The sequence below is a fragment of the Oncorhynchus gorbuscha genome, linkage group LG13, assembly GCF_021184085.1.
Source record: "Oncorhynchus gorbuscha isolate QuinsamMale2020 ecotype Even-year linkage group LG13, OgorEven_v1.0, whole genome shotgun sequence".
Lineage (NCBI taxonomy): Eukaryota > Metazoa > Chordata > Actinopteri > Salmoniformes > Salmonidae > Oncorhynchus > Oncorhynchus gorbuscha.
In genome coordinates, this window is record NC_060185.1 from 4,189,723 (window position 1) to 4,216,993 (window position 27,271).

A 27,271-nucleotide genomic window follows, 5' to 3' on the forward strand; every position below is an offset into this window, starting at 1 on the left:
TGTAAAGGTTATTGTTCCCCTCTGACAGACACCTTGTAAAGGTTCTTGTTCCCCTCTGACAGACACCCTGTAAAAGTTCTTGTTCCCCTCTGACAGACACCTTGTAAAGGTTCTGTAAAGGTTCTTGTTCCCCTCTGACAGACACCTCGTAAACGTTCTGTAAAGGTTCTTGTTCCCCTCAGACAGACACCTCGTAAACGTAAAGGTTCTTGTTCCCCTCTGACAGACACCTTGTAAAGGTTCTTGTTCCCCTCTGACAGACACCTTGTAAAGGTTCTTGTTCCCCTCTGACAGACACCTTGTAAAGGTTCTTGTTCCCCTCTGACAGACACCTTGTAAAGGTTCTGTAAAGGTTCTTGTTCCCCTCTGACAGACACCTTGTAAAGGTTCTGTAAAGGTTCTTGTTCCCCTCTGACAGACACCCTGTAAAGGTTCTGTAAAGGTTCTTGTTCCCCTCTGACAGACACCTTGTAAAGGTTCCAGTGTGAGAGAAGGTACAGTAGCACCTTCTCCAGAGGGTGACCTCTCTGTCCCTCCAACGTGTCCCTGCGCTCGGGTGTGATCATTGTGGCCCTGGCCTTCTGCCATACACTACTTTGTACTGTGCAGTGAGTCGGTGACAACCCCAATGCAGGACGCTAGGATAATTAGCCTCAATTTGTATTAAAACCCAGAGAGAGACAGTTCCAGGATGCCACATTAGTTCCACTAGCACATCTGCCTCCCAAATCGAACCCTATACAGTCCACTACACTATTTGGGACTCATCCTTCTCTCCAGCCTAATGCCACCGCTGTGTGGCCACAGACAAGTTGTCCCCTACTTGAAACCCACCCAACACTTGATAAAGAATGTTTTTGTTGCTCTCTCTCTCTCTCTCTCTCTCTCTCTCTCTCTCTCTCTCTCTCTCTCTCTCTCTCTCTCTCTCTCTCTCTCTCTCTCTCTCTCTCTCTCTCTCTCTCTCTCTCTCTCTCTCTCTCTCTCTCTCTCTCTCTCTCTCTCTCTCTCTCTCTCTCTCTCTCTCTCTCTCTCTCCTCCCTTCCCAGTGACTACAAAAGGATTCACCAATTTTATGAGCCAATGACAGGGAAAAGATTTCAGTCCTGAATGTGTTCATTCATCCACTCCTGGAGCCTCTCCACTGCTTGGCTAGTGTGTCAGGAAAACCACATTTACAATCCAGACTCAAAATGATTTGTCAATTTCATATGTAAATAGTATATTCTCTGTAATAAGTCAATTGTTAGATGATCCAAATATATGTTTTACATCACTCAAGAAGGTACTCTAGGAAATAGATAGAAAATCTATAACCTGATCTTCTGGCCGAGTGGTTCTAACTCAGTGTTAAGCCATTCTGGGCTGGAGGCTTTCCCTATGCTTGTGCTTATGGTTTTATAATATAATTTGTAAGTCTCTCTGGATAAGAGCGTCTGCTAAATGACTTAAATGTAAATGTAGAATATGGCTATGGTTTTATGGTCCTTCTGTAGCTCAGTTGGTAGAGCATGGCGCTTGTAACGCCAGGGTAGTGGGTTCGATCCCCGGGACCACCCATACGTAGAATGTATGCACACATGACTGTAAGTCGCTTTGGATAAAAGCGTCTGCTAAATGGCATATATTATATTATTATATTATAATATGGCTAAATCAAATCAAATTTTATTTGTCACATACACATGGTCAGCAGATGTTAATGCGAGTGTAGCGAAATGCTTGTGCTTCTAGTTCCGACAATGCAGTGATAACCAACAAGTAATCTAACTAACAATTCCAAAACTACTGTCTTATACACAGTGTAAGGGGATAAGGAACATGTACATAAGGATATATGAATGAGTGATGGTACAGAGCAGCATACAGTAGATGGTATCATCAGCATACAGCTATGGTTTCATTATATGGTTTCATAGGGGAACTGAAACCTTCATAGCTTAGATGCCCATGTTTTCCTACCAAACCTAATACTGCCACCTTGTGGTTGATGCTGGTAGCATTTAGTTACAGGAAACTGATTAGGTGCCATCTGCTGAAACATTCAATGTCAAGTCAAATGCTGAAAAATCTGTAGCTTCTGAAAAGCAGTGAGGTAAACATAATATAATAATAATAATATATGCCATTTAGCAGACGCTTTTATCCAAAGCGACTTACAGTCATGTGTGTATACATTCTACGTATGGGTGGTCCCGGGGATCGAACCCACTACCCTGGCGTTACAAGCGCCATGCTCTACCAACTGAGCTACACAGGACCTACAACTAAATGTTATAGTATAAAAAAAAATTAAAAAAAATGACTCAAAGCAAATGTAGGAAACAACTGATGAACATACACACTCTGTAGTCTACAGGAGGTCGGTGGCACCTTTACTGGGGAGGATGGGCTCGTGGTAATGGCTGGAGTGGAATGGATGGAATGGTATCAAATACATTAAACACAGGGTTTCTGAATCCATTCCATTCGCTCCGTTCCAGTAGTTAACGTGAGCCGTCACTCCCCTGAGCAGCCTCTACGGCTGTACTCATGGTAAAGGACAGCCTCTACAGCTGTACTCATGGTAAAGGACAGCCTCTACAGCTGTACTCATTGTAAAGGACAGCCTCTACTGCTGTACTCATGGTAAAGGACAGCCTCTACAGCTGTACTCATGGTAAAGGACAGCCTCTACGGCTGTACTCATGGTAAAGGACAGCCTCTACGGCTGTACTCATGGTAAAGGACAGCCTCTACGGCTGTACTCATGGTAAAGGACAGTCTCTACGGCTGTACTCATGGTAAAGGACAGCCTCTACGGCTGTACTCATGGTAAAGGACAGCCTCTACTGCTGTACTCATGGTAAAGGACAGCCTCTACTGCTGTACTCATGATGGTAAAGGACAGTAGTTAACGTACAGTTCACAAGTGATGCTAAAAACAGGACTCCATTCTTTGTTCCAGGAGAAGAGAGAAGCCAAAGGGATTTCCTGGATAACTGCTAGATCACTTGATTCCCTTCAGACCAGCCAGCCATCCCATCCTCCTTTTGTATAAATGTTTTGTCATTGTTCGTAAAGCACTGCCTGTAAGTCGTTGTGATATTGTCAAGTTTGCATCCCCAGCCTTTAGTTACTATGCCTCTAGTTACTATGCCCCCAGCCTTTAGTTACTATGCCCCCAGCCTTTAGTTACTATGCCCCCAGCCTTTAGTTACTATTACCCCAGCCTTTAGTTACTATTACCCCAGCCTTTAGTTACTATGCCCACAGCCTTTAGTTACTATGCCCACAGCCTTTAGTTACTATGCCCACAGCCTTTAGTTACTATGCCCACAGCCTTTAGTTACTATGCCCACAGCTTTTAGTTACTATGGCCCCAGCCTTTAGTTACTATGCCCCCAGCCTCTAGTTACTATGCCCCCAGCCTCTAGTTACTATGCCCCCAGTCTTTAGTTACTATGCCCCCAGTCTTTAGTTACTATGCCCCCAGTCTTTAGTTACTATGCCCCCAGCCTTTAGTTACTATGCCCCCAGCCTTTAGTTACTATGCCCCCAGCCTTTAGTTACTATGCCCCCAGCCTTTAGTTACTATGCCCCCAGCCTTTAGTTACTATTACCCCAGCCTTTAGTTACTATGCCCCCAGCCTTTAGTTACTATGCCCCCAGCCTTTAGTTACTATGCCCCCAGCCTTTAGTTACTATGGCCCCAGCCTTTAGTTACTATGGCCCCAGCCTCTAGTTACTATGCCTCCAGCCTTTAGTTACTATGGCCCCAGCCTCTAGTTACTATGCCTCCAGCCTTTAGTTACTATGGCTCCCAGCCTTTAGTTACTATGCCCCCAGCCTTTAGTTACTATGCCCCCAGCCTTTAGTTACTATGCCCCTAGCTTTTAGTTACTATGGCCCCAGCCTTTAGTTACTATGCCTCCAGCCTTTAGTTACTATGCCTCCAGTCTCTAGTTACTATGCCTCCAGTCTCTAGTTACTATGCCCCCAGCCTTTAGTTACTATGCCCCCAGCTTTTAGTTACTATGCCCCCAGCTTTTAGTTACTATGCCCCCAGCTTTTAGTTACTATGTCCCCAGCCTTTAGTTACTATGCCTCCAGTCTTTAGTTACTATGCCTCCAGTCTCTAGTTACTATGCCTCCAGCCTTTAGTTACTATGCCTCCAGTCTCTAGTTACTATGCCCCCAGCCTCTAGTTACTATGCCTCCAGTCTCTAGTTACTATGCCCCCAGCCTTTAGTTACTATGCCTCCAGCCTTTAGTTACTATGCCCCCAGCCTTTAGTTACTATGCCCCCACGCTTTAGTTACTATGCCCCCAGCCTTTAGTTACTATGCACCCAGTCTCTGGAACAGCCTGCCAGAGAACCTGAGGGGGGGGGGGGGGGGGGCAGGAAATGTGGACATATTTAAAGGAGATCTTAAAACACACCTTTTTAACTTTGCTTTTCCTTGGGGATCCTTTTAGTTTTTCAGATTGTATTGTTATTGTTTTTTATCTTATGTTTGTTGTGTAGTAAATATTTCCGTTTTTATTTTAATTGTTTTTTTATTCATTTTTTTCCTGTGAAGCACATTCCGTTTCATTCCATGTCTGAAATGTGCTGTATAAATAAAGTTTGATTTGATTCCGTGTCTGAAATGTGCTGTATAAATAAAGTTTGATTTGATTCCGTGTCTGAAATGTGCTGTATAAATAAAGTTTGATTTGATTCCGTGTCTGAAATGTGCTGTATAAATAAAGTTTGATTTGATTCCGTGTCTGAAATGTGCTGTATGAATAAAGCTCGATTTGATTCCGTGTCTGAAATGTGCTGTATAAATAAAGCTTGATTTGATTTGTAATGCATCATTTGTTGCAATTCTAGCCACAGCTATAAACAGACAACCTAACAACGTGGATATGTAGAGTTCAAATCATTTTTATACCTTTATTTAACTAGGCAAGTCAGTTAATTAAGAACAAATTCTTATTTACAATGATGCCCTAGGAACAGTGGGTTAACTGCCTTGTTCAGGGGCAGAACGACAAGATTTGTTCCTTGTCAGCTCGGGGATTCGATCTTGCAACCTTCCGGTCACTAGTCCAACGCTCTAACCACTAGGCTACCTATACCTTTAGCACATGCAATTTTGGGGGAAAGCTGTAACCTCCAGGATCTTTGATGTTCTTTAGTCTATAGTAGCCTACTTTAAATTCACTTTTATGGCAGGACACTGCAGTTCCTCTGGGCAGGATGCCAGCAGGGATTGAGTTGTGTTGGCCCAGTGTATTGATGGCTTTCCCGTCCTACCAGGAAGCAGAGCGGATACGCTGATTGTCTGCAGACACAATACCCAAACAGTTTAGAAGTGATTTAAAGTACACAGAGAATTAAGGAAATCCTCACAAGAAAGCCAGCGAAGCAGTTTTCAGTTCACCACAAACAAATAAAATCTACGGTCAATAGTAAATTAGGCGACAAGCATCAATATATAAACAATGCTATTTAAATTTCAATGTCTTAGTGGACAAAGGCCATAGTGGAATGAGATAATATATTCTCTAAAACTATCAAATCTAGACATTTTAAATTGGGCTAAATAATCATTATAAAAAACATAGCTACATAACTGAACAAATTGTTGCACAGGTAAATAAATGCATCAACTCAACCGTTATAACATTATTATTACAACATTAGCACAAACTTGTTAAAGTTTTAAAGCTCTTAACATATCTGTCAGATAAACTAAACATGCAGTGTGTGTTTGTTTAGACTATATCTTGAATGTCCTGATAATCTACAAAGCTGATTAGTCTCGTTCCTTGTCTAGACAGTGATTGTTGACAGACATCATGACAGCCGTCAAAAAAACGTTATCATATTTATTATAGCGAAAAGAAACGTACCTTCTGGTCAAAATAGCATGTTTCATAGTTGATGACGGTGTCTTGAGCATTGAGATCTGTAACCCCGCCATGCCTCGTCAAAAGTTGCGACTTGAGCGCAAACACATGAAAACAATAGAGCGATAAGATGAGAACGATGGACGTTATGACCGGTCTGGATACCGAAACGAATCCTCCAGACCTCATATCTGCAGTGGCCAGGACGATTCTACAGAAAAACCTGTCTGAATAGTCTATATAAAGTGATCTGTGTGGGCTGCAGTCGCATGATGCAGCTGTGAGTAGGAAGGAGGATCCTAGTTAACATTTGTTGATGTTTCACTAGGAGGAAGTCAAGTTGCCAGTCAGCAAATCAAAAGTGCAAAGATAGTACAGTATGGAGAGGCTAAAACGGTTTCTCCATTAGAAATCCCTTATAAGGCTTTTAGGCGACGCTCATGTGTAAAAGGACGTCATCGCGTCTGACGTTCGTATCCCGATTAACTGCGCATGTGCAAGCTGTCAAAAATCAAAGGCACTCCTTCGATATAAATTTGTTTTTTTTTTTTTTAACAAAAATGAAAACGTGTCAGTGTATCACTTTCACGAGGTTGGAGTAAGAACATGTTCAACGATTTAAGAAATTGTCTCGAATGTAAAGTTGTTAATTTTATCCTAATCTAAAAGGCACAACTAAGGACGAATTGTTTCACTTCTCTCATTGACTTCTCAAACCCCAAACACCAGCATGGTCTGTCTCACTAGCGTTCTCATAAATCTCGCGATGTTACGTTTCTGGGTTTAGAAACTCTGTGATGTCGTGCTTGTCGCAAATTGATGAACAATGAAGCTATCATGTAACATTGATAAGATTCCTGCAAAATTATCTGCTTTTCATAGGCAAGTATTCATAGCGTGGTCGTTGTTATATAAACATGTTTTTTCCCCACTTTAATTTTTACGAACTGGTTCAATAATCATATCCTGCTGGTGAGTCAACTGTTTAACGTAGAAGGATTGTTACTCAATAATGAGGAATTTTTATTTTGTTACAATATCCCTGTAACACCCCGAGAGTTGGCCATAGTTTTTGATGCTATTCCATCTGGAACTCATGTTATTTAGAGGTGTAACTAGACCTCACCTTGTTGACCTGCCCTCCTAGAGAGTTCTCCATAGTCTCTGATGTTATTCCATCTGGAACTCATGTTATTTAGAGGTGTAACCAGACCTCACCTTGTTGACCTGCCCTCCTAGAGAGTTCTCCATAGTCTCTGATGCTGTTCCATCTGGAACTCATGTTATTTAGAGGTGTAACCAGACCTCACCTTGTTGACCTTCCCTCCTAGAGAGTTCTCCATAGTCTCTGATGTTATTCCATCTGGAACTCATGTTATTTAGAGGTGCAACCAGACCTCACCTTGTTGACCTGCCCTCCTTAATCCAGTTGACTCTCCAATGGGGAAACTGTTTCTCTCCTTGCTCCGTCAAAACAACAGATCTATACCTGCTTTATTTCAAAGGGAGATTGTATCCATTCCTAATGTCACAACTTACTGGAATACATTGGTCACTAATATCTGTTGGGAAAAAGTCTGGTTATTACCACACAAATATTTGCTTGTTAACAAGGTCAAAGAGGTCTCTTTCAGAATGATCCATAAGTATGACCCTGTCGAATCATTACCTGAAGAAACTCCAAAAAGACATTAACATTGATTGTACTTTTTGTGTTGAGCAGCCAGAAACAGTTTATTTATTTTGGCATTGTCTACATTGTCTACATTGTCTACATGTAAAACAATTATGGAAAGATATTCACAGTTTTATAATTGTTAATATTCTTGATGACTTTAGTTTTTTTATGGGAGAATATGTTGCTCGGTTTCCTTAACCATAATAAAGATAAAGAAAAACTATTTTAGCTCATAAATCTAATTGTGCTAATAGAAAAATAAATGTAAATTCACTAATAAAAAAAAAACCACTCTTCCGTCTTTTCTATAAGGAATTCTAGCAGTACATTCAGACCTTAAGATTATTCTACATTATTCTAATCAGAAAGCTGTTAAATCAATCAATATGTGTGTTCCTTTTAAGGTCTTTGTATAATCTGTCATTTGTTCTACCCCGTAGCATATGGTATCATTGTCTATTTATGTATACAGACTTTTCTACATTGGTAATAAACATAACTTTTTTTTTTATATATATATATATATACAATATATATAAAATATATATTTTTTAAATAAAATGAAGCTATCATGTGAGAAGACTTCGTGCCATGATGCAAGTTCATTTATGGACAGACTGGGCAAAGATTACAAAGTACCAGTTGGTATATGTTGGAAAGGGTTTCATCTCAGCCTCCAGTATTTATGCTGCAGTAGTTTATGTGTCGGGGGGCTGGGGTCAGTTTGTTATATCTGGAGTACTTCTCCTGTCCTATTCGGTGTCCTGTGTGAATCTAAGTGTGCGTTCTCTAATTCTCTCCTTCTCTCTTTCTTTCTCTCTCTCGGAGGACCTGAGCCCTAGGACCATGCCCCAGGACTACCTGACATGATGACTCCTTGCTGTCCCCAGTCCACCTGGCCGTGCTGCTGCTCCAGTTTCAACTGTTCTGCCTTATTATTATACGACCATGCTGGTCATTTATGAACATTTGAACATCTTGGCCATGTTCTGTTATAATCTCCACCCGGCACAGCCAGAAGAGGACTGGCCACCCCTCATAGCCTGGTTCCTCTCTAGGTTTCTTCCTAGGTTTTGGCCTTTCTAGGGAGTTTTTCCTAGCCACCGTGCTTTTACACCTGCATTGTTTGCTGTTTGGGGTTTTAGGCTGGGTTTCTGTACAGCACTTTGAGGTATCAGCTGATGTACGAAGGGCTATATAAATACATTTGATTTGATTTGATTTAGCGTCATACCCAAGAAGACTTGAGGCTGTAATCGCTGCCAAAGGTGCTTAAACAAAGTACTGAGTAAAAAGGGTCTGAATACTTATGTGATATTTCAGTTTTAAAGGATTTATAAATTTGCTAAACATTTCTAAAAACCTGTTTTTGCTTCGTCATTATGGGGTATTGTCTGTAGATTGATGAGTAAAAACAACAATTTAATCGATTTTAGAATAAGGCTGTAACGTAACAAAATGTATGAACATATCTATCTACCTCAATTACCTCATATATATAGCCAAGTTATTACCTCGTACCCCTGCACATTGACTCAGTACTGGTACAGTATATAGCCAAGTTATTACCTCGTACCCATGCACATCGACTCAGTACTGGTACCCCATGTATATAGCCAAGTTATTACCTCGTACCCCTGCACATTGACTCAGTACTGGTACAGTATATAGCCAAGTTATTACCTCGTACCCATGCACATCGACTCAGTACTGGTACCCCATGTATATAGCCAAGTTATTACCTCGTACCCCTGCACATCGACTCAGTACTGGTACCCCATGTATATAGCCAACTCAGTTATTACCTCGCACATTGACTCCTGGTACCCCATGCACATTGACTCAGTACTGGTACCCCATGTATATAGCCAAGTTATTACCTCGTACCCCTGCACATCGACTCAGTACTGGTATGTATATAGCCAAGTTATTACCTCGTACCCCCGCACATCGACTCAGTACTGGTACCCCATGTATATAGCCAAGTTATTACCTCGTACCCCTGCACATTGACTCAGTACTGGTACCCCATGTATATAGCCTCCACATTGACTCAGTACTGGTACCCCATGTATATAGCCTCCATATTGACTCAGTACTGGTACAGTATATAGCCTCCACATTGACTCAGTACTGGTACAGTATATAGCCTCCACATTGACTCAGTACTGGTACAGTATATAGCCTCCACATTGACTCAGTACTGGTACAGTATATAGCCTCCACATTGACTCAGTACTGGTACAGTATATAGCCTCCACATTGACTCAGTACTGGTACAGTATATAGCCTCCACATTGACTCAGTACTGGTACAGTATATAGCCTCCACATTGACTCAGTACTGGTACAGTATATAGCCTCCACATTGACTCAGTACTGGTACAGTATATAGCCTCCACATTGACTCAGTACTGGTACAGTATATAGCCTCCACATTGACTCAGTATTGGTACAGTATATAGCCTCCACATTGACTCAGTACTGGTACAGTATATAGCCTCCACATTGACTCAGTACTGGTACAGTATATAGTCTCCACATTGACTCTGTACCGGTACCCCCTGTATATAGCCTCCACATTGACTCTGTACCGGTACCCCCTGTATATAGCCTCCACATTGACTCTGTACCGGTACCCCCTGTATATAGTCTCCACATTGACTCAGTACTGGTACCCCCTGTATATAGCCTCCACATTGACTCAGTACTGGTACCCCCTGTATATAGCCTCCACATTGACTCAGTACTGGTACCCCCTGTATATAGCCTCCACATTGACTCAGTACCGGTACCCCCTGTATATAGTCTCCACATTGACTCTGTACTGGTACCCCCTGTGTATAGCCTCCACATTGACTCTGTACCGGTACCCCCTGTATATAGCCTCCACATTGACTCAGTACTGGTACCCCCTGTATATAGCCTCCACATTGACTCAGTACTGGTACCCCCTGTATATAGCCTCCACATTGACTCAGTACTGGTACAGTATTTAGCCAAGTTATCGGTACTCATTGGGATTTGTATTTGACATTTTAGTCAGCAGATGCTCTCTTATCCAGAACGACTTAGAGGATTTAAGTGCCTTGCTCAAGGGCACAACTACACATTTTTCACCTAGTCAGCTCTGGGATTCGAACCAGTGACCTTTCGGTTACCAGTCAAATTATCTTAACCGCTACCTGCTCCTCGTGTTATTATTCAGAGATCCTCACTGAACTTCTGGAGAGAGTTTGCTGCACTGAAAATAAAGGGGCTGAATAATTTTGCACGCCCAATTTTTCAGTTTTTGATTTGTTAAAAAAGTTTGAAATATCCAATAAATGTCGTTCCACTTCATGATTGTGTCCCACTTGTTGTTGATTCTTCACAAAAAAATACAGTTTTATATCTTTATGTTTGAAGCCTGAAATGTGGCAAAAGGTCGCAAAGTTCAAGGGGGCCGAATACTTTCGCAAGGCACTGTACATATATTTCGAAACTCCATTATTTTACTTTAGATTTGTGTGTGTATTGTTGTGAATTGTTAAGATATTACTGCACTGTTGGAGCTAGAAACACAAAGCATTTCGCTTGACCCGCAATAACACCTGCTAAATATGTGTATGTGACCAATAACATTTGATTTGTTGCTCCCGTTTGTACCACCGCCCGGTAAAGCAACGCAAGTGTTGAAAATATTGAACGCGTGAGGTACACAGAACGCACCGCCGACGTAGAGTGTTGGACTGCTCATTTAAAAATGAATTACTTCCGCCGGAACGCAGTTTGAAACATGTGATGGACATGGGGCGTTAGTCTATACCTGTTGTTTCCGAAGCATGTGACAAGTGATTTGATTTCAAGTGATTTAGGTATTATCTTTTTAATATTGTCAAAATCATGTTTGTCATGAAATTTGATTATATTTCATGCTGAAATTTCCCCCATCACTTCCATAGATTTGTAGTTGGTGGTGGCAAAAGTTAGCTGAAGTTTGTCATGACTGTTTGAAAAAAAAACGGAACCATGCACTATAGTTTCTCCTGGCACCATAGACTGTTTTCAGGGTGAGACGCCATCTAACATTAAGTTGTAAAATAATGAACGACAGTTTAAATTGGAATAATCATACATAACTGTGAACAAATTGTTGCACAGGTAAATAAATGCATAAATGCAACCGTTATAACATTATTAAAACTTGTTAAAGTTTTAAAGCTCTTAACATATCTGTCAGATAAACTAAACATGCAGTGTGTGTTTGTTTAGACTATATCTTGAATGTCCTGATAATCTACAAAGCTGATTAGTCTCGTTCCTTGTCTAGACAGTGATTGTTGACAGACATCATGACAGCCGTCAAAAAAACTTTATCATATTTATTATAGCGAAAAGAAACGTACCTTCTGGTCAAAATAGCATGTTTCATAGTTGATGACGGTGTCTTGAGCATTGAGATCTGTAACCCCGCCATGCCTCGTCAAAAGTTGCGACTTGAGCGCAAACACATGAAAACAATAGAGCGATAAGATGAGAACGATGGACGTTATGACCGGTCTGGATACCGAAACGAATCCTCCAGACCTCATATCTGCAGTGGCCAGGACGATTCTACAGAAAAACCTGTCTGAATAGTCTATATAAAGTGATCTGTGTGGGCTGCAGTCGCATGATGCAGCTGTGAGTAGGAAGGAGAAACCTAGTTAAACATTTGTTGATGTTTCACTAAGAGGAAGTCAAGTTGCCAGTCAGCAAATCAGAGTGCATGCAAGTCACACGTTGATGAACAATTAAGCTATCGCGTGAGAAGACTTCGTGCCATGATGCAAGTTCATTTATGGACAGACTGGGCAAAGATTACAAAGTACCAGTTGGTATATGTTGGAAAGGGTTTCAGTTACACTTTAGCCATTGATCACGAGTTGCGAAAATATAGATGCAAATGGAGCTGCTGCGTTTACGCCTGGGGCATATTCATTACGTAGATTCCGTTGTAAAACGTTTCTTAAACGGAAAGAAACGGGGAGAGACCTACCTGAATGTTTCCAATAGAAACTCTCGGTTTAGTTGCACTATATCTGGACTAATGCTTGTAAGCAGGAATCAGGAGGATAGAATTATTGTCAGATTTGCCAAATGGAGGGCAGGGGAGATCTTTGTATGCGTCTCTGTGTGTGGAGTAAAGGTGGTCCAGAGTTTTTTCCCTCTGGTTGCATATTTAACAAGCTGGTAGAAATTTGGGAAAACGGATTTAAGTTTCCCTGCATTAAAGTCCCCGGCCACTAGGAGTGCCACCTCTGGATGAGCCTTTTCTTGTTTGCTTACGGCGGAATATAGCTCATTCAATGCAGTCTTAGTGCCAGCCTCAGTCTGTGGTGGTATGTAAACAGCTACGAAAAATACAGATGAAAACTCTCTCGGTAGATAGTGTTGTCTACAGCTTATCATGAGATACTCTACCTCAGGCGAGCAATAGCTCTAGACGTCCTTAGATATCGTGTAGCAGCTGTTGTTTACAAAAATACATAGTCTGTCGCCTCTTGTCTTACCAGACACCTCTGTTCTATCCTGCCGGTACAGCGTAGAACCAGCCAGCTGTACGTTGATGTCATCAGTCAGCCACACCACTGTTCTATCCTGCCGGTACAGCGTAGAACCAGCCAGCTGTACGTTGATGTCATCAGTCAGCCACACCACTGTTCTATCCTGCCGGTACAGCGTAGAACCAGCCAGCTGTATGTTGATGTCATCAGTCAGCCACACCACTGTTCTATCCTGCCGGTACAGCGTAGAACCAGCCAGCTGTATGTTGATGTCATCAGTCAGCCACACCTCCGTGAAGCACAAGATATTACAGTTTTGAATGTCCCGTTGGTAGTTTAATCTTCCTCGTAGGTCATCGATTTTATTCTCCAAAGATTGTACGTTTGCTATCAGAATGGAAGGAAATGGAGGTTTATTCAATCGCCTCAGAAGGCAGCCCCGCCCTCTGGCCCCTTTTTCTCAGCCTCCTCTTCACGCAAATCACGGGGATCTGGGCCTGTTCCCAAGAAAGCAGTATATCGTTGGTAGTGTGATGGAAGCCACTCCTCAGTAAAAGGCACATGACAGCCCACTTGGAGTTTACCAAAAGGCACCTAAAGACTCTCAGACCATAAGAAACAAGATTCTCTGGTCTGATGAAACCAAGATTGAACTCTTTGGCCTGAATGCCAAGCATCACGTCTGGAGGAAACCTGGCAACATCCCTACGGTGAAGCATGGTGGTGGCAGCATCATGCTGTGGGGATGTTTTTCAGCGACAGGGACTGGGAAAGTAGTCAGAATCGAGGGAAAGATGAACGGAGCAAAGTACAGAGAGATCCTTAATGTAAACCTGCTCTAGAATGCTCAGGACCTCAGACTGGGGGGAAGGTTCACCTTCCAACAGGACTATGACCTGAAGCACACAGCCAACAACGCAGGAGTGGCTTCGGGACAAGTCTCTGAATGTCCTTGAATGGCCCAGCCAGAGCCCGGACTTGAACCCAAAATGTGTCTTTCGCATTTAACCCAACCCCTCTGAATCAGAGAGGTGCAGGGGGCTGCCTTAATTGATGTCCATGTCGTCGGCGCCCGGGGAGAAGGTGTTGTTAGGGAGAAACTGTCATCTCTGTTGTTAGGGAGAAACTATCATCTGTGGTTTAGTTTTCTTCAAACAGCCATTACTGTCACGCCTCCTCCCCTTCCCTGGCGCTCGAGGGCACCAGCCATTACTGTCACGCCTGCTCCCCTTCCCTGGCGCTCGAGGGCACCAGCCATTACTGTCACGCCTCCTCCCCTTCCCTGGCGCTCGAGGGCACCAGCCATTACTGTCACACCTCCTCCCCTTCCCTGGCGCTCGAGGCCACCAGCCATTACTGTCACGCCTCCTCCCCTTCCCTGGCGCTCGAGGGCGCCAGGCTGTTACCTTCATTACGCGCAGCTGTTACCTTCATTACACGCAGCTGCGCTGTGCCGCTCGTCGTTAGAATGAGGTGAGGACCAAACGCAGCGTGGTGAGTGTTCTTCATCATCATATTTATTAAACCGAGGACACTAAACAAAATAACAAGGGAGAATGAAACGAAACAGTTCTGAAAGGTGACATACACATAACAGAAAATAATCACCCACAACTCAAAGGAGAAACCAGGCTACCTAAATATGGTTCTCAATCAGGGACAACGATCGACAGCTGCCTCTAATTGAGAACCATACCAGGCCAAACACAGGCATCCCAAATCATAGAAAAAAGAACATAGACAACCCACCCAACTCACGCCCTGACCATACTAAAACAAAGACTAAACAAAGGAACTAAGGTCAGAACGTGACATGCGCTCATTGGACTCACCTGGACTCCCTCACTGTTGATTGATATATCTATATATGTCTACTCCTCTGTGTTGTTCCCTGTATGTCTGTGTTGTTCCCTGTATGTCTGTGTTGTTCCCTGTATGTCTGTGTTGTTCCCTGTATGTCTGTGTTGTTCCCTGTATGTCTGTGTTGTTCTGTGTTGTTCCCTGTATGTCTGTATGTCTGTGTTGTTCCCTGTATGTCTGTGTTGTTCCCTGTATGTCTGTGTTGTTCCCTGTATGTCTGTGTTGTTCCCTGTATGTCTACTCCTCTGTGTTGTTCCCTGTATGTCTGTGTTGTTCCCTGTATGTCTGTGTTGTTCCCTGTATGTCTGTGTTGTTCCCTGTATGTCTGTTCCTCTGTGTTGTTCCCTGTATGTCTGTGTTGTTCCCTGTATGTTCCCTGTGTTGTTCCCTGTATGTCTACTCCTCTGTGTTGTTCTGTGTTGTTCCCTGTATGTCTGTGTTGTTCCTGTATGTCTGTGTCTGTGTTGTTCCCTGTATGTCTACTCCTCTGTGTTGTTCCCTGTATGTCTGTGTTGTTCCCTGTATGTCTGTTCCTCTGTTTGTTCCTTGTTCTACTCCTCTGTGTTGTTCCTGTATGTCTGTGTTGTTCTGTGTTGTTCCCTGTATGTCTGTGTTGTTCCCTGTGTTGTTCCCTGTATGTCTGTGTTGTTCCCTGTATGTCTGTGTTCCTCTGTGTTGTTCCCTGTATGTCTGTGTTGTCTGTTCCCTCTGTGTTGTTCCCTGTATGTCTGTGTTGTCTGTGTTGTTCCCTGTGTTGTTCCCTGTATGTCTGTGTTCCCTGTATGTCTGTGGTGTTCCCTGTATGTCTGTTGTTCCCTGTATGTCTACTCCTCTGTGTTGTTCCCTGTATGTCTACTCCTGTGTTGTTCCCTGTATGTCTGTGTTGTTCCCTGTATGTCTGTGTTCCCTGTATGTCTGTGTTGTTCCCTGTATGTCTGTTGTTCCCTGTATGTCTACTCCTCTGTGTTGTTCCCTGTTCCCTCTGTGTTGTTCCCTGTATGTCTGTGTTGTTCCCTGTATGTCTGTGTTGTTCCCTGTATGTCTGCTCCTCTGTGTTGTTCCCTGTATGTCTGTGTTGTTCCCTGTATGTCTGTGTTGTTCCCTGTATGTCTGTGTTGTTCCCTGTATGTCTGCTCCTCTGTGTTGTTCCCTGTATGTCTGTGTTGTTCCCTGTATGTCTGTGTTGTTCCCTGTATTGTTTGTCGTGTTTATGTCCAGACGCTGTTCCTGTTCCATGTCAGTCTGTATTAAAATGGTTGATTCCCTGTACCTGCGTTGGACCGCAGAATTACAAACTTCAGCTAACTTTAGCAACGCTAGCTACAAATCTATGTAAGTGATGGGGGAGACATGTGATCACGTTTTTTTTGTAAAGGCATAATCAAACCAAATAGGAGTTGATTTCAGGTGATTTGGACAGTATTTTTTTGAACTGTCAAAATTATGTTTTTCATAAAATTGTATATTTCGTGCTCGCATGCACCCATCACTTCCATAGATGTTTAGTTGTAAAATAGTGAACGACTTCCTTTAAATTATCATTAAAATTACCATTTGCAATAATGGATGAGTCAGAAACACGAGTCATGTTTAGTGTGATTATTTAATGTAATACAGGATAGCCTTAGGTATTATTTTGTACACATAAAAGAAAAACAAGTCATATCCAAATTACATGTAACATCCTGATGCTTCTCTTTCTCAACTGTATTCTACTGAAGGTTTACTGTATTCTATTGGTTTTTACTGTATTCTATTGGTTTTTACTGTATTCTATTGAAGGTTTACTGTATTCTACTGAAGGTTTACTGTATTCTACTGAAGGTTTACTGTATTCTACTAAAGGTTTACTGTATTCTATTGAAGGTTTACTGTATTCTATTGGTTTTTACTGTATTCTATTGGTTTTTACTGTATTCTATTGAAGGTTTACTGTATTCTACTGAAGGTTTACTGTATTCTATTGGTTTTTACTGTATTCTATTGAAGGTTTACTGTATTCTACTGAAGGTTTACTGTATTCTATTGAAGTTTTACTGTATTCTATTGAAGGTTTACTGTATTCTACTGAAGGTTTACTGTATTCTATTGGTTTTTACTGTATTCTATTGAAGGTTTACTGTATTCTACTGAAGGTTTACTGTATTCTATTGAAGGTTTACTGTATTCTATTGAAGGTTTACTGTATTCTACTGAAGGTTTTTACTGTATTCTACTGAAGGTTTTTACTGTATTCTATTGAAGGTTTTTACTGTATTCTATTGAAGTATTGTACTGTTCTATTGAAGTATTTTACTGTGTATTTCTCCCTCGAGTCTAGACCATAGAAGAAGAAAAGGTACGAGACAGGAGGACAAAAAAAAGTATATATATATATATATATAAAAGCAAAGTGCTAAGTTAAAATACAGGCGTTACTACAAACAAGAAATTGAAATATTAAAACTACACTATCAATATACAGCAGATTATGATGCTGTGTAACAACAGTACACCATGGCAATCAGGTCTATAAAATAAAGCTAGAAGACACTCAAATATATGGCAGGAGCTGTAAGATAACACCAAAAGCATAAGAATATGGAATACAGCACAAATTATCCTGAAATCCAGACCTGTTTTATGCCAACATTACAACATTCCACAAGGAGTACAAGGGGTGGAATGTTAGTACAAACAGACTGGTACCCAGGCTACAAATAATTCTGTGTACAAAACTAAAACTCGAAAATGTTTTGCTTTCAAAGAGAAATGTGGTAATATAGAATGCATGACACTTTCAAATCACGGCAAACATTGGGCAATCAACTACAGATGTAGTCTCTTAATTTGATCACTCTTTTGTTGCTGAGAATTTTCCTGCAAATGCAAACGTTTTAAAAATGCTTCTAAAAGTTAGTCATTTCCACTTTGAAGTTTCAGACTCAAGTTGCCCTAACGAAAAATGTATCAACCCCCAACGGAAAAAATTATAACCCACATAATACTTCACATCTCCTGTGATTGGTCACTCTAAAAATCACAATAGATCACATGAGATGTCATGGACTCATCTTAATATTAGATTCATTTTGATGTCTGGAAAACAGCTGACACTCATTTAAATCTAACAATGTATTTAGAAACAGCAGATTGCCCCTTTTTTTTTAATCAACTGCAAAGAAAACAAATACATTTTGAACTTAATGTTGAACTAAGTGTTTTAACACTTGAAAAAGTTTAAATATATTTTTCGTGCAGCTAACTAGAGGCTATGGGTTAACTGAATAGTTAATGTAGTGCATTATTAAATGCATTATCAAGTAACAATGCATTCATCAAATAAAATACAATTGGCGATACAGAATTCTGTTTAACTGAAGAATAAATATAATCTATTCTTGAGTACGAGTTTGATTTTCATATTAGACAACATGAAAATGTGAAAACAAAGTAGCAGCAGGTAAAATGTTGAGAATCTATTTTAAACTAAAAATATAGATTCACAGTTCCATTGTAATAACATGTGCAAACAATCAGACAAATACATTAAGGGAATGGTTACGTTTAGTCATAGACACGGGTACATTATCTGAAATGAACATCATTCATCATTCATGAGACAAAATCAGACAAAAACAATACTTCAGCATCGTCCCTATTCTCTATAATAGCGCACTACCTTTTGACCAGAGCCCATAGGGGCTCATAGGGCTGTGGTCAAAAGTAGAGAGAACAGACTACATGGAGGATAGCGTGGGATACACACACACACACACACACACACACACACACACACACACACACACACACACACACACACACACACACACACACACACACACACGATGAAAGTAGTAACAGAAAGATGAGTTGGGTGAGAAATGGAAGGACTGTTTTTCTTTGTCACACACACACACACACACACACACACACACACACACACACACGACTGCTTTCTTTATCATGCAGCTCTACATTGTATTCAGGCGTAACTACTACATACACCGTTTGACACGCGAGTAAATTGAGCCGAGAGACAAAATGACTTGTGCAATCAATTTCATAATAATGATAAGGTTTGAAATTAGTTAAACCCACACTGGGTGTTTGCTACTTGAAGGAATTTTAACTTTTACTATAATCTTCTCGGACATAAAGTGTACTGATGAGGAATAAACACAAAACCCTTATTGATCACTTCTGGTAAATTGGGCTTTTCATTTCTTTCAATACTGTAAAAAAAATGGCCCCAATCAATTACTCAATAACCAATAGGTCAACTGAGGAAGCCTAAATCGAAAGGGTATATAATATCTATATATTAATGTTGTGCATTGTATAGGTACGCTACAATAGCTAACTAACAAACCATTTCATGTAGCATGCGTCAATATTTAAATGCATAAGTGTTTGAATTGTATTTGTTTTATATATATATATATATATATATAAAAGTGGTTGGGTGGATTCACACACATTTATCTATTCAATCTTATTCAGATCAATTGTTGTTGACAAAATTAAAGAACTTGAATTGGGCCGTACATGTCCTGTTTGTGAGGAAATAATTGTGGTTCTTTTGAGAATCAGGTGCTGGGTGGTAGCTCCTCCTGGATTTTCGTGTTTTTAATCTACCCACCAAATCACAGGACAGGAGGCACAACCCCCCCCCCCCCTCCCCCGTTGAATGAATGAATGGTGTACATTTAACCTTCCTCAGATTTCCTTTGGGGAAAAAAAAACAAAAATAAAATCCCAATATATTACATCAGCTTGCAACAAGACCTATAGTACAGTCTGTTCAATCCCGTTGCACCAGGGACATGAGGTTATGTACTCCCATCTAGTGGCAGCATCTTGTATCACATCCTCTGAACATTTCTATTCCCACAGAGGGATAAAACAACAAGGTGGTGATTGGACAGAAAATACTGTTGAAGATAATTTAAAAAAGGCCATGGGAGGGACTCTCAAAAGAGTGACTGACAAGTGGCACCATGAAGTCCGGGACAAAACAGGCAGAGGCATCCGGTCATCTCCATTCCACTGCGTTAGGTCGACGTCGTAATGCACTCAGCACAGCTGCATGGCCAGAGTACAGTTCAGGGTGGTGTTCAATTGGCATTCAACTTGGGAAGGAAAACGTTCCAAAAAACAGAGGGTAGGCGGAAGGTACTGAGCTAAATCTGTCCGATAAGAACCCCCCCCCCCCTCGTTGGTGTTGTGCCCTTATGAACAGGAATGAACACGACCCGGCACTCTAGAATCGGACCTAGTTGGTGCTGCAGCAACCCAGGTAGCTGATGGTTTTCCCCTCTCCTGGCATAGCGTTGGCCGTGTCATTGTTGTCCAGCGTGTTCTGTTTGGCGTCGCGGATCAGCTCGCAGGCCAGATCCAGGAAGAGCTTCTCCACGTTATCAGACTCCTTCGCGGAGGTCTCCAGATAGAGCATGCTCTGGGAGTTCGCAAACTCTTCAGCTCTCTGTCTCATGACTTCCCTCTTCTCCGCGAGGTCGATCTTATTGCCTGGGAGGGGGGGGGTGAAAGGAAAAAGAGAAGGTCGATCTTATTGCCTGGGGGTGAAAGGAAAAAGAGAAGGTCGATCTTATTGCCTGGGAGGGGGGTGAAAGGAAAAAGAGAAGGTAGATCTTATTGCCTGGGAGGGGTGGAGGGGGGTGAAAGGAAAAAGAGAAGGTCGATCTTATTGCCTGGGAGGGGTGGGGGGGTGAAAGGAAAAGAGAAAGTCGATCTTATTGCCTGGGAGGGGTGGGGGGTGAAAGGAAAAATAGAAGGTTGATCTTATTGCCTGGGAGGGGGGTGAAAGGAAAAAGAGAAGGTCGATCTTATTGCCTGGGAGGGGGGAAGGAAAAAGAGAAGGTCGATCTTATTGCCTGGGAGGGGGTGAAAGGAAAAAGAGAAGGTCGATCTTATTGCCTGGGAGGGGTGGGGGGTTGAAAGGAAAAAGAGAAGGTCGATCTTATTGCATGGGAGGGGGGAAGAGAAGGTCGATCTTATTGCCTGGGAGGGGTGGGGGGTTGAAAGGAAAAAGAGAAGGTCGATCTTATTGCATGGGAGGGGGGTGAAAAAGAGAAGGTCGATCTTATTGCATGGGAGGGGGGTGAAAGGAAAAAGAGAAGGTCGATCTTATTGCCTGGGAGGAGGGGGTGAAAAAGAGAAGGTCGATCTTATTGCATGGGAGGGGGTGAAAGGAAAAAGAGAAGGTCGATCTTATTGCCTGGGAGGGGGGGGAAGAGAAGGTCGATCTTATTGCCTGGGAGGAGGGGGGTGAAAGGAGAAAGAGAGGTCGGTCTTATTGTCTGGGAGGAGGGGGTGAAAGGGAAAAGAGAAGGTCGATCTTATTGCCTGGGAGGGAGGGAGGGGGTGAAAGGAAAAAGAGAAGGTCGATCTTATTGCCTGGGAGGAGGGGGGGGGGGGAAAGGAAAAAGAGAAGGTTGATCTTATTGCCTGGGAGGGGGGTGAAAGGAAAAAGAGAAGGTCGGTCTTATTGCCTGGAAGGGGGAGGGGTGAAAGGAGAAAGAGAAGGTCGGTCTTATTGCCTGGGAGGAGGGGGGTGAAAGGAGAAAGAGAAGGTCGGTCTTATTGCCTGGGAGGAGGGGGGTGAAAGGAGAAAGAGAAGGTCGATCTTATTGCCTGGGAGGGGGGAGGGGTGAAAGGAGAAAGAGAAGGTCGATCTTATTGCCTGGGAGGAGATGGTGGGGGGGAAAGAGAAGGTCGATCTTATTGCCTGGGAGGAGGTGGTGGGGGGGGAGATAGAGAAGGTCGATCTTATTGCCTGGGAGGAGGTGGTGGGGGGGGGGGGAAAGAGAAGGTCGATCTTATTGCCTGGGAGGAGGTGGTGGGGGAGATAGAGAAGGTCGATCTTATTGCCTGGGAGGAGGTGGTGGGGGGAAAAGAGAAGGTCGATCTTATTGCCTGGGAGGAGGGGGTGAAAGGAAAAAGAGAAGGTCGATCTTATTGCCTGGGAGGAGGGGGGAGAGAAGGTCGATCTTATTGCCTGGGAGGGGGTGAAAGGAAAAAGAGAAGTTGGATCTTATTGCCTGGGAGGGGGAGGGGGGAAGAGAAGGTCGATCTTATTGCCTGGGAGAAGGTGGAGGGGGGTGAAAGGAGAAAGAGAAGGTCGATCTTATTGCCTGGGAGGGTGGGGTGAAAGGAGAAAGAGAAGGTCGGTCTTATTGCCTGGGAGGAGGGGTGGGGGGGTGAAAGGAGAAAGAGAAGGTCGATCTTATTGCCTGGGAGGAGGGGGGGGTGAAAGGAGAAAGAGAAGGTTGATCTTATTGCCTGGGAGGAGGGGGGTGAAAGGAGAAAGAGAAGGTTGATCTTATTGCCTGGGAGGAGGTGGGGGGGGGGAGAGAGGGTTGATCTTATTGCCTGGGGGGGGGTGAAAGGAGAAAGAGAAGGTTGATCTTATTGCCTGGGAGGAGGGGGGTGAAAGGAGAAAGAGAAGGTCGATCTTATTGCCTGGGAGGAGGGGGGGTGAAAGGAGAAAGAGAAGGTCGATCTTATTGCCTGGGAGGAGGTGGTTGGGGGGGGGTGGAAGACCTCTCATCCATCAACAACACTGTTGGATCTATTTCACAAGTTCTGTTCTTTGCAAAAATATTTAAAAAACAACGTTCCAAAAAGGGAGTTATCTATTTTAAATATTTTCAATAGCAGATAGGATGGCAAACGTCCAATTTTAATATATAATGTTTTTATTTAACTTGGCAAGTCAGTTAAGAATAAATCTTTTATTTTACAATGACTGCATATCCTGGCCAAACCCTCCCCAAACCCGACGCTGGACGCCGCCCTACGGGACTGCTGATCACGGCCGGTTGGATACAGCCTGGGGGCCCTATGGGCCTGCTGATCACGGCCGGTTGGATACAGCCTGGGGGCCCTATGGGACTGCTGATCACGGCCGGTTGGATACAGCCTGGGGGCCCTATGGGACTGCTGATCACGGCCGGTTGGATACAGCCTGGGGGCCCTATGGGACTGCTGATCGCGGCCGGTTGGATACAGCCTGGGGGCCCTATGGGACTGCTGATCACGGCCGGTTGGATACAGCCTGGGGGCCCTATGGGACTGCTGATCACGGCCGGTTGGATACAGCCTGGGGGCCCTATGGGACTGCTGATCACGGCCGGTTGGATACAGCCTGGGGGCCCTATGGGACTGCTGATCACGGCCGGTTGGATACAGCCTGGGGGCCCTATGGGACTGCTGATCACGGCCGGTTGGATACAGCCTGGGGGCCCTATGGGACTGCTGATCACGGCCGGTTGGATACAGCCTGGGGCCCAATAACAACATACATTTTCTATGAAGCTTTTCACTCTGATAAAATCCCTTCCCAAATTCTAGAGTGGAGGCATGGTAACCTAACCCTGTGGAACAATTGCATCTAATATTAGCTTCTTATCCATCGTCTGATAAAACTACAGAAATTAGTTTCCGGTAAGTACGCCTTTAGGACATCTGACCCTACCCTGATAAGCCAATAGCACATTTAAAGATGCCATCTACTTTTAATACCAAATAACTTTATGATTTCCTACGTTGAGCTAGTCCTTAGACTGATGACCATAGCTTTTGTATGGGCTTGACCTTTAACCAGAGGGATATTGACATCAATGTGATGTAATGCAACGCACTGCTTTTGGTCTACAATGAGCTCAGGTCAAACATAGTGCACTTTCTAGGCAATAGGATGTCATTTGGGGCGGCAGGGTAGCCTAGTGGTTAGAGTGTAGAGGCGGCAGGGTAGCCTAGTGGTTAGAGTGTAGAGGTGGCAGGGTAGCCTAGTGGTTAGAGTGTAGAGGTGGCAGGGTAGCCTAGTGGTTAGAGTGTAGAGGTGGCAGGGTAGCCTAGTGGTTAGAGTGTAGAGGCGGCAGGGTAGCCTAGTGGTTAGAGTGTAGAGGTGGCAGGGCAGCCTATTGGTTAGAGTGTAGAGGTGGCAGGGTAGCCTAGTGGTTAGAGTGTAGAGGAGGCAGGGTAGCCTAGTGGTTAGAGTGTAGAGGTGGCAGGGTAGCCTAGTGGTTAGAGTGTAGAGGTGGCAGGGTAGCCTAGTGGTTAGAGTGTAGAGGTGGCAATGTAGCCTAGTGGTTAGAGTGTAGAGGTGGCAGGGTAGCCTAGTGGTTAGAGTGTAGAGGTGGCAGGGTAGCCTAGTGGTTAGAGTGTAGAGGTGGCAGGGTAGCCTAGTGGTTAGAGTGTAGAGGTGGCAGGGTAGCCTAGTGGTTAGAGTGTAGAGGTGGCAGGGTAGCCTAGTGGTTAGAGTGTAGAGGTGGCAGGGTAGCCTAGTGGTTAGAGTGTAGAGGTGGCAGGGTAGCCTAGTGGTTAGAGTGTAGAGGTGGCAGGGTAGCCTAGTGGTTAGAGTGTAGAGGTGGCAGGGTAGCCTAGTGGTTAGAGTGTAGAGGTGGCAGGGTAGCCTAGTGGTTAGAGTGTAGAGGTGGCAGGGTAGCCTAGTGGTTAGAGTGTAGAGGAGGCAGACTGACCTAGTGGTTAGAGTGTAGAGGAGGCAGATTGACCTAGTGGTTAGAGTGTAGAGGAGGCAGGGTAGCCTAGTGGTTAGAGTGTAGAGGTGGCAGGGTAGCCTAGTGGTTAGAGTGTAGAGGTGGCAGGGTAGCCTAGTGGTTAAAGTGTAGAGGTGGCAGGGTAGCCTAGTGGTTAGAGTGTAGAGGAGGCAGACTGACCTAGTGGTTAGAGTGTAGAGGAGGCAGACTGACCTAGTGGTTAGAGTGTAGAGGAGGCAGGGTAGCCTAGTGGTTAGAGTGTAGAGGTGGCAGGGTAGCCTAGTGGTTAGAGTGTAGAGGTGGCAGGGTAGCCTAGTGGTTAGAGTGTAGAGGTGGCAGGGTAGCCTAGTGGTTAGAGTGTAGAGGCGGCAGGGTAGCCTAGTGGTTAGAGTGTAGAGGCGGCAGGGTAGCCTAGTGGTTAGAGTGTAGAGGCGGCAGGGTAGACTAGTGGTTAGAGTGTAGAGGCGGCAGGGTAGACTAGTGGTTAGAGTGTAGAGGCGGCAGGGTAGCCTAGTGGTTAGAGTGTAGAGGCAGTAGGGTAACCTAGTGGTTAGAGTGTAGAGGTGGTAGGGTAACCTAGTGGTTAGAGTGTAGAGGTGGCAGGGTAGCCTAGTGGTTAGAGTGTAGAGGTGGCAGGGTAGCCTAGTGGTTAGAGTGTAGAGGTGGCAGGGTAGCCTAGTGGTTAGAGTGTAGAGGTGGCAGGGTAGACTAGTGGTTAGAGTGTAGAGGTGGCAGGGTAGACTAGTGGTTAGAGTGTAGAGGTGGCAGCGTAGCCTAGTGGTTAGAGTGTAGAGGCGGCAGGGTAGCCTAGTGGTTAGAGTGTAGAGGTGGCAGGGTAGACTAGTGGTTAGAGTGTAGAGGTGGCAGGGTGGCCTAGTGGTTAGAGTGTAGAGGAGGCAGGGTAGCCTAGTGGTTAGAGCGTTGGACTAGTAACCAAAATGTTTCAAGTTCGAATCCCCGAGCTGACAATCCCCGAGCTGACAAGGTACAAGGGTACAAATCTGTCGTTCTGCCCCTGAACACTGTTCCTAGGCCGTCATTGAAAATAAGAATTTGTTCTTAACTGACCTGCCTAGTAAAATAAAGGAAAAATAAAATTTAGTACACACTTTACTACAGTATGTGAATGCTATCTCACCGACTAAAATAGTGACCACTGTGGTGTTGGCATACTGCTCAATCTCCCTCAGCCATTCTGGAAGGCACCGGAAGGAGTCCTCACACGTGATGTCATAGGTGAGGATGAGTGCGTTGGCACTCCGGTAGTAACTCTGGGTGATGGAACGGAAACGCTCCTGGCCTGCTGTGTCCCAGATCTGCAGCTGGATGAAAAAAAATATATATTTTTAAAGTTATCACGCAGCTCTTTATCCGGAGCTCCTGAGTCCGGGCATTCATTCGTCTACCGTTTGATTCGGACAAACCACACGTCACAGGCAACACTGAGCTAAGGTTTGTTCTTTGATTCTCATGAAGCCGAGCCAAAATCTCGCGTTGAGCCAAAAATAATACGGTCGCACATTAAAACTAATGATAAAGCAGTTACAACTGATTTATAGAGCATTTATTAAGCCTTTATAGACACTACATAGATGCTTGATAAACCTTATACAGCAGGGATCGTCAACTAGATTCCCTTTACAGCAGGGATCGTCAACTAGATTCCCTTTACAGCAGGGATCGTCAACTCGATTCCCTTTACAGCAGGGATCGTCAACTCGATTCCCTTTACAGCAGGGATCGTCAACTCGATTCCTTTACAGCAGGGATCGTCAACTAGATCCCTTTACAGCAGGGATCGTCAACTAGATCCCTTTACAGCAGGGATCGTCAACTAGATCCCTTTACAGCAGGGATCGTCAACTAGATTCCTTTACAGCAGGGATCGTCAACTAGATCCCTTTACAGCAGGGATCGTCAACTAGATTCCCTTTACAGCAGGGATCGTCAACTAGATTCCCTTTACAGCAGGGATCGTCAACTAGATTCCCTTTACAGCAGGGATCGTCAACTAGATTCCTTTACAGCAGGGATCGTCAACTAGATTCCCTTTACAGCAGGCATCGTCAACTAGATTCCCTTTACAGCAGGGATCGTCAACTAGATTCAGCCGCAGGCCGATTTTTTCTTGAGTGGATGGTCAGGGGGTCGTAACATAATTACAAATAATGTGTAGACTGATAATTGACTGCAAGAAGCCCGAAACAGATAATATTTGACTAAAACATGATAATACATTTATATACCATCACACATACAGTGGGGCAAAAAAAGTATTTAGCCAGCCACCAATTGTGCAAGTTCTCCCACTTAAAAAGATGAGAGAGGCCTGTAATATTCATCATAGGTACACTTCAACTATGACAGACGAAATGAGGGGAAGAAATACAGAAAATCACATTGTAGGATTTTTAATGAATTTATATGCAAATTCTGGTGGAAAATAAGTATTTGGTCAATAACAAATGTTTATCTCAATACTTTGTTATATACCCTTTGTTGGTAATGACAGAGGTCAAACATTTTCTGTAAGTCTTCACAAGGTTTTCACACACTGTTGCTGGTATTTTGTCCCTTTCCTCCATGCAGATCTCCTCTAGAGCAGTGATATTTTGGGGCTGTTGCTGGGCAACACAGACTTTCAACTCCCTCCAAAGATTTTCTATGGGGTTGAGATCTAGAGACTGGCTAGGCCACTCCAGGACCTTGAAATGCTTCTTACGAAGCCACTCCTTCGTTGCCTGGGCAGTGTGTTTGGGATCATTGTCATGCTGAAAAACCCAGCCACGTTTCATCTTCAATGCCCTTGCTGATGGAAGGAGGTTTTCA

At 43.6% G+C, this 27,271-nt stretch overlaps 2 protein-coding genes across 2 annotated transcripts in view; both read right to left on the minus strand.

Moving 5' to 3' along the window:
• LOC123992454 (prolylcarboxypeptidase (angiotensinase C)) overlaps nucleotides 1-6,253 on the minus strand; it is a 39,479-nt gene extending 33,226 nt beyond the window's left edge. The window contains exon 1 of the mRNA XM_046293605.1: nucleotides 5,881-6,253. Within this exon, the coding sequence (XP_046149561.1) occupies nucleotides 5,881-6,066 (186 nt within the window). The 5' untranslated portion in view covers nucleotides 6,067-6,253. The remainder of the gene's footprint in view (nucleotides 1-5,880) is intronic.
• A 10,273-nt stretch (nucleotides 6,254-16,526) lies between these two features.
• rab30 (RAB30, member RAS oncogene family) overlaps nucleotides 16,527-27,271 on the minus strand; it is a 14,733-nt gene continuing 3,988 nt past the window's right edge. Inside the window, exons 4-5 of the mRNA XM_046293607.1 lie at nucleotides 25,581-25,764; nucleotides 16,527-20,450 (exon numbers count right to left, since the gene is read on the minus strand). Coding sequence (XP_046149563.1) covers nucleotides 20,197-20,450; nucleotides 25,581-25,764 — 438 coding nt within the window. The 3' untranslated portion in view covers nucleotides 16,527-20,196. The remainder of the gene's footprint in view (nucleotides 20,451-25,580; nucleotides 25,765-27,271) is intronic.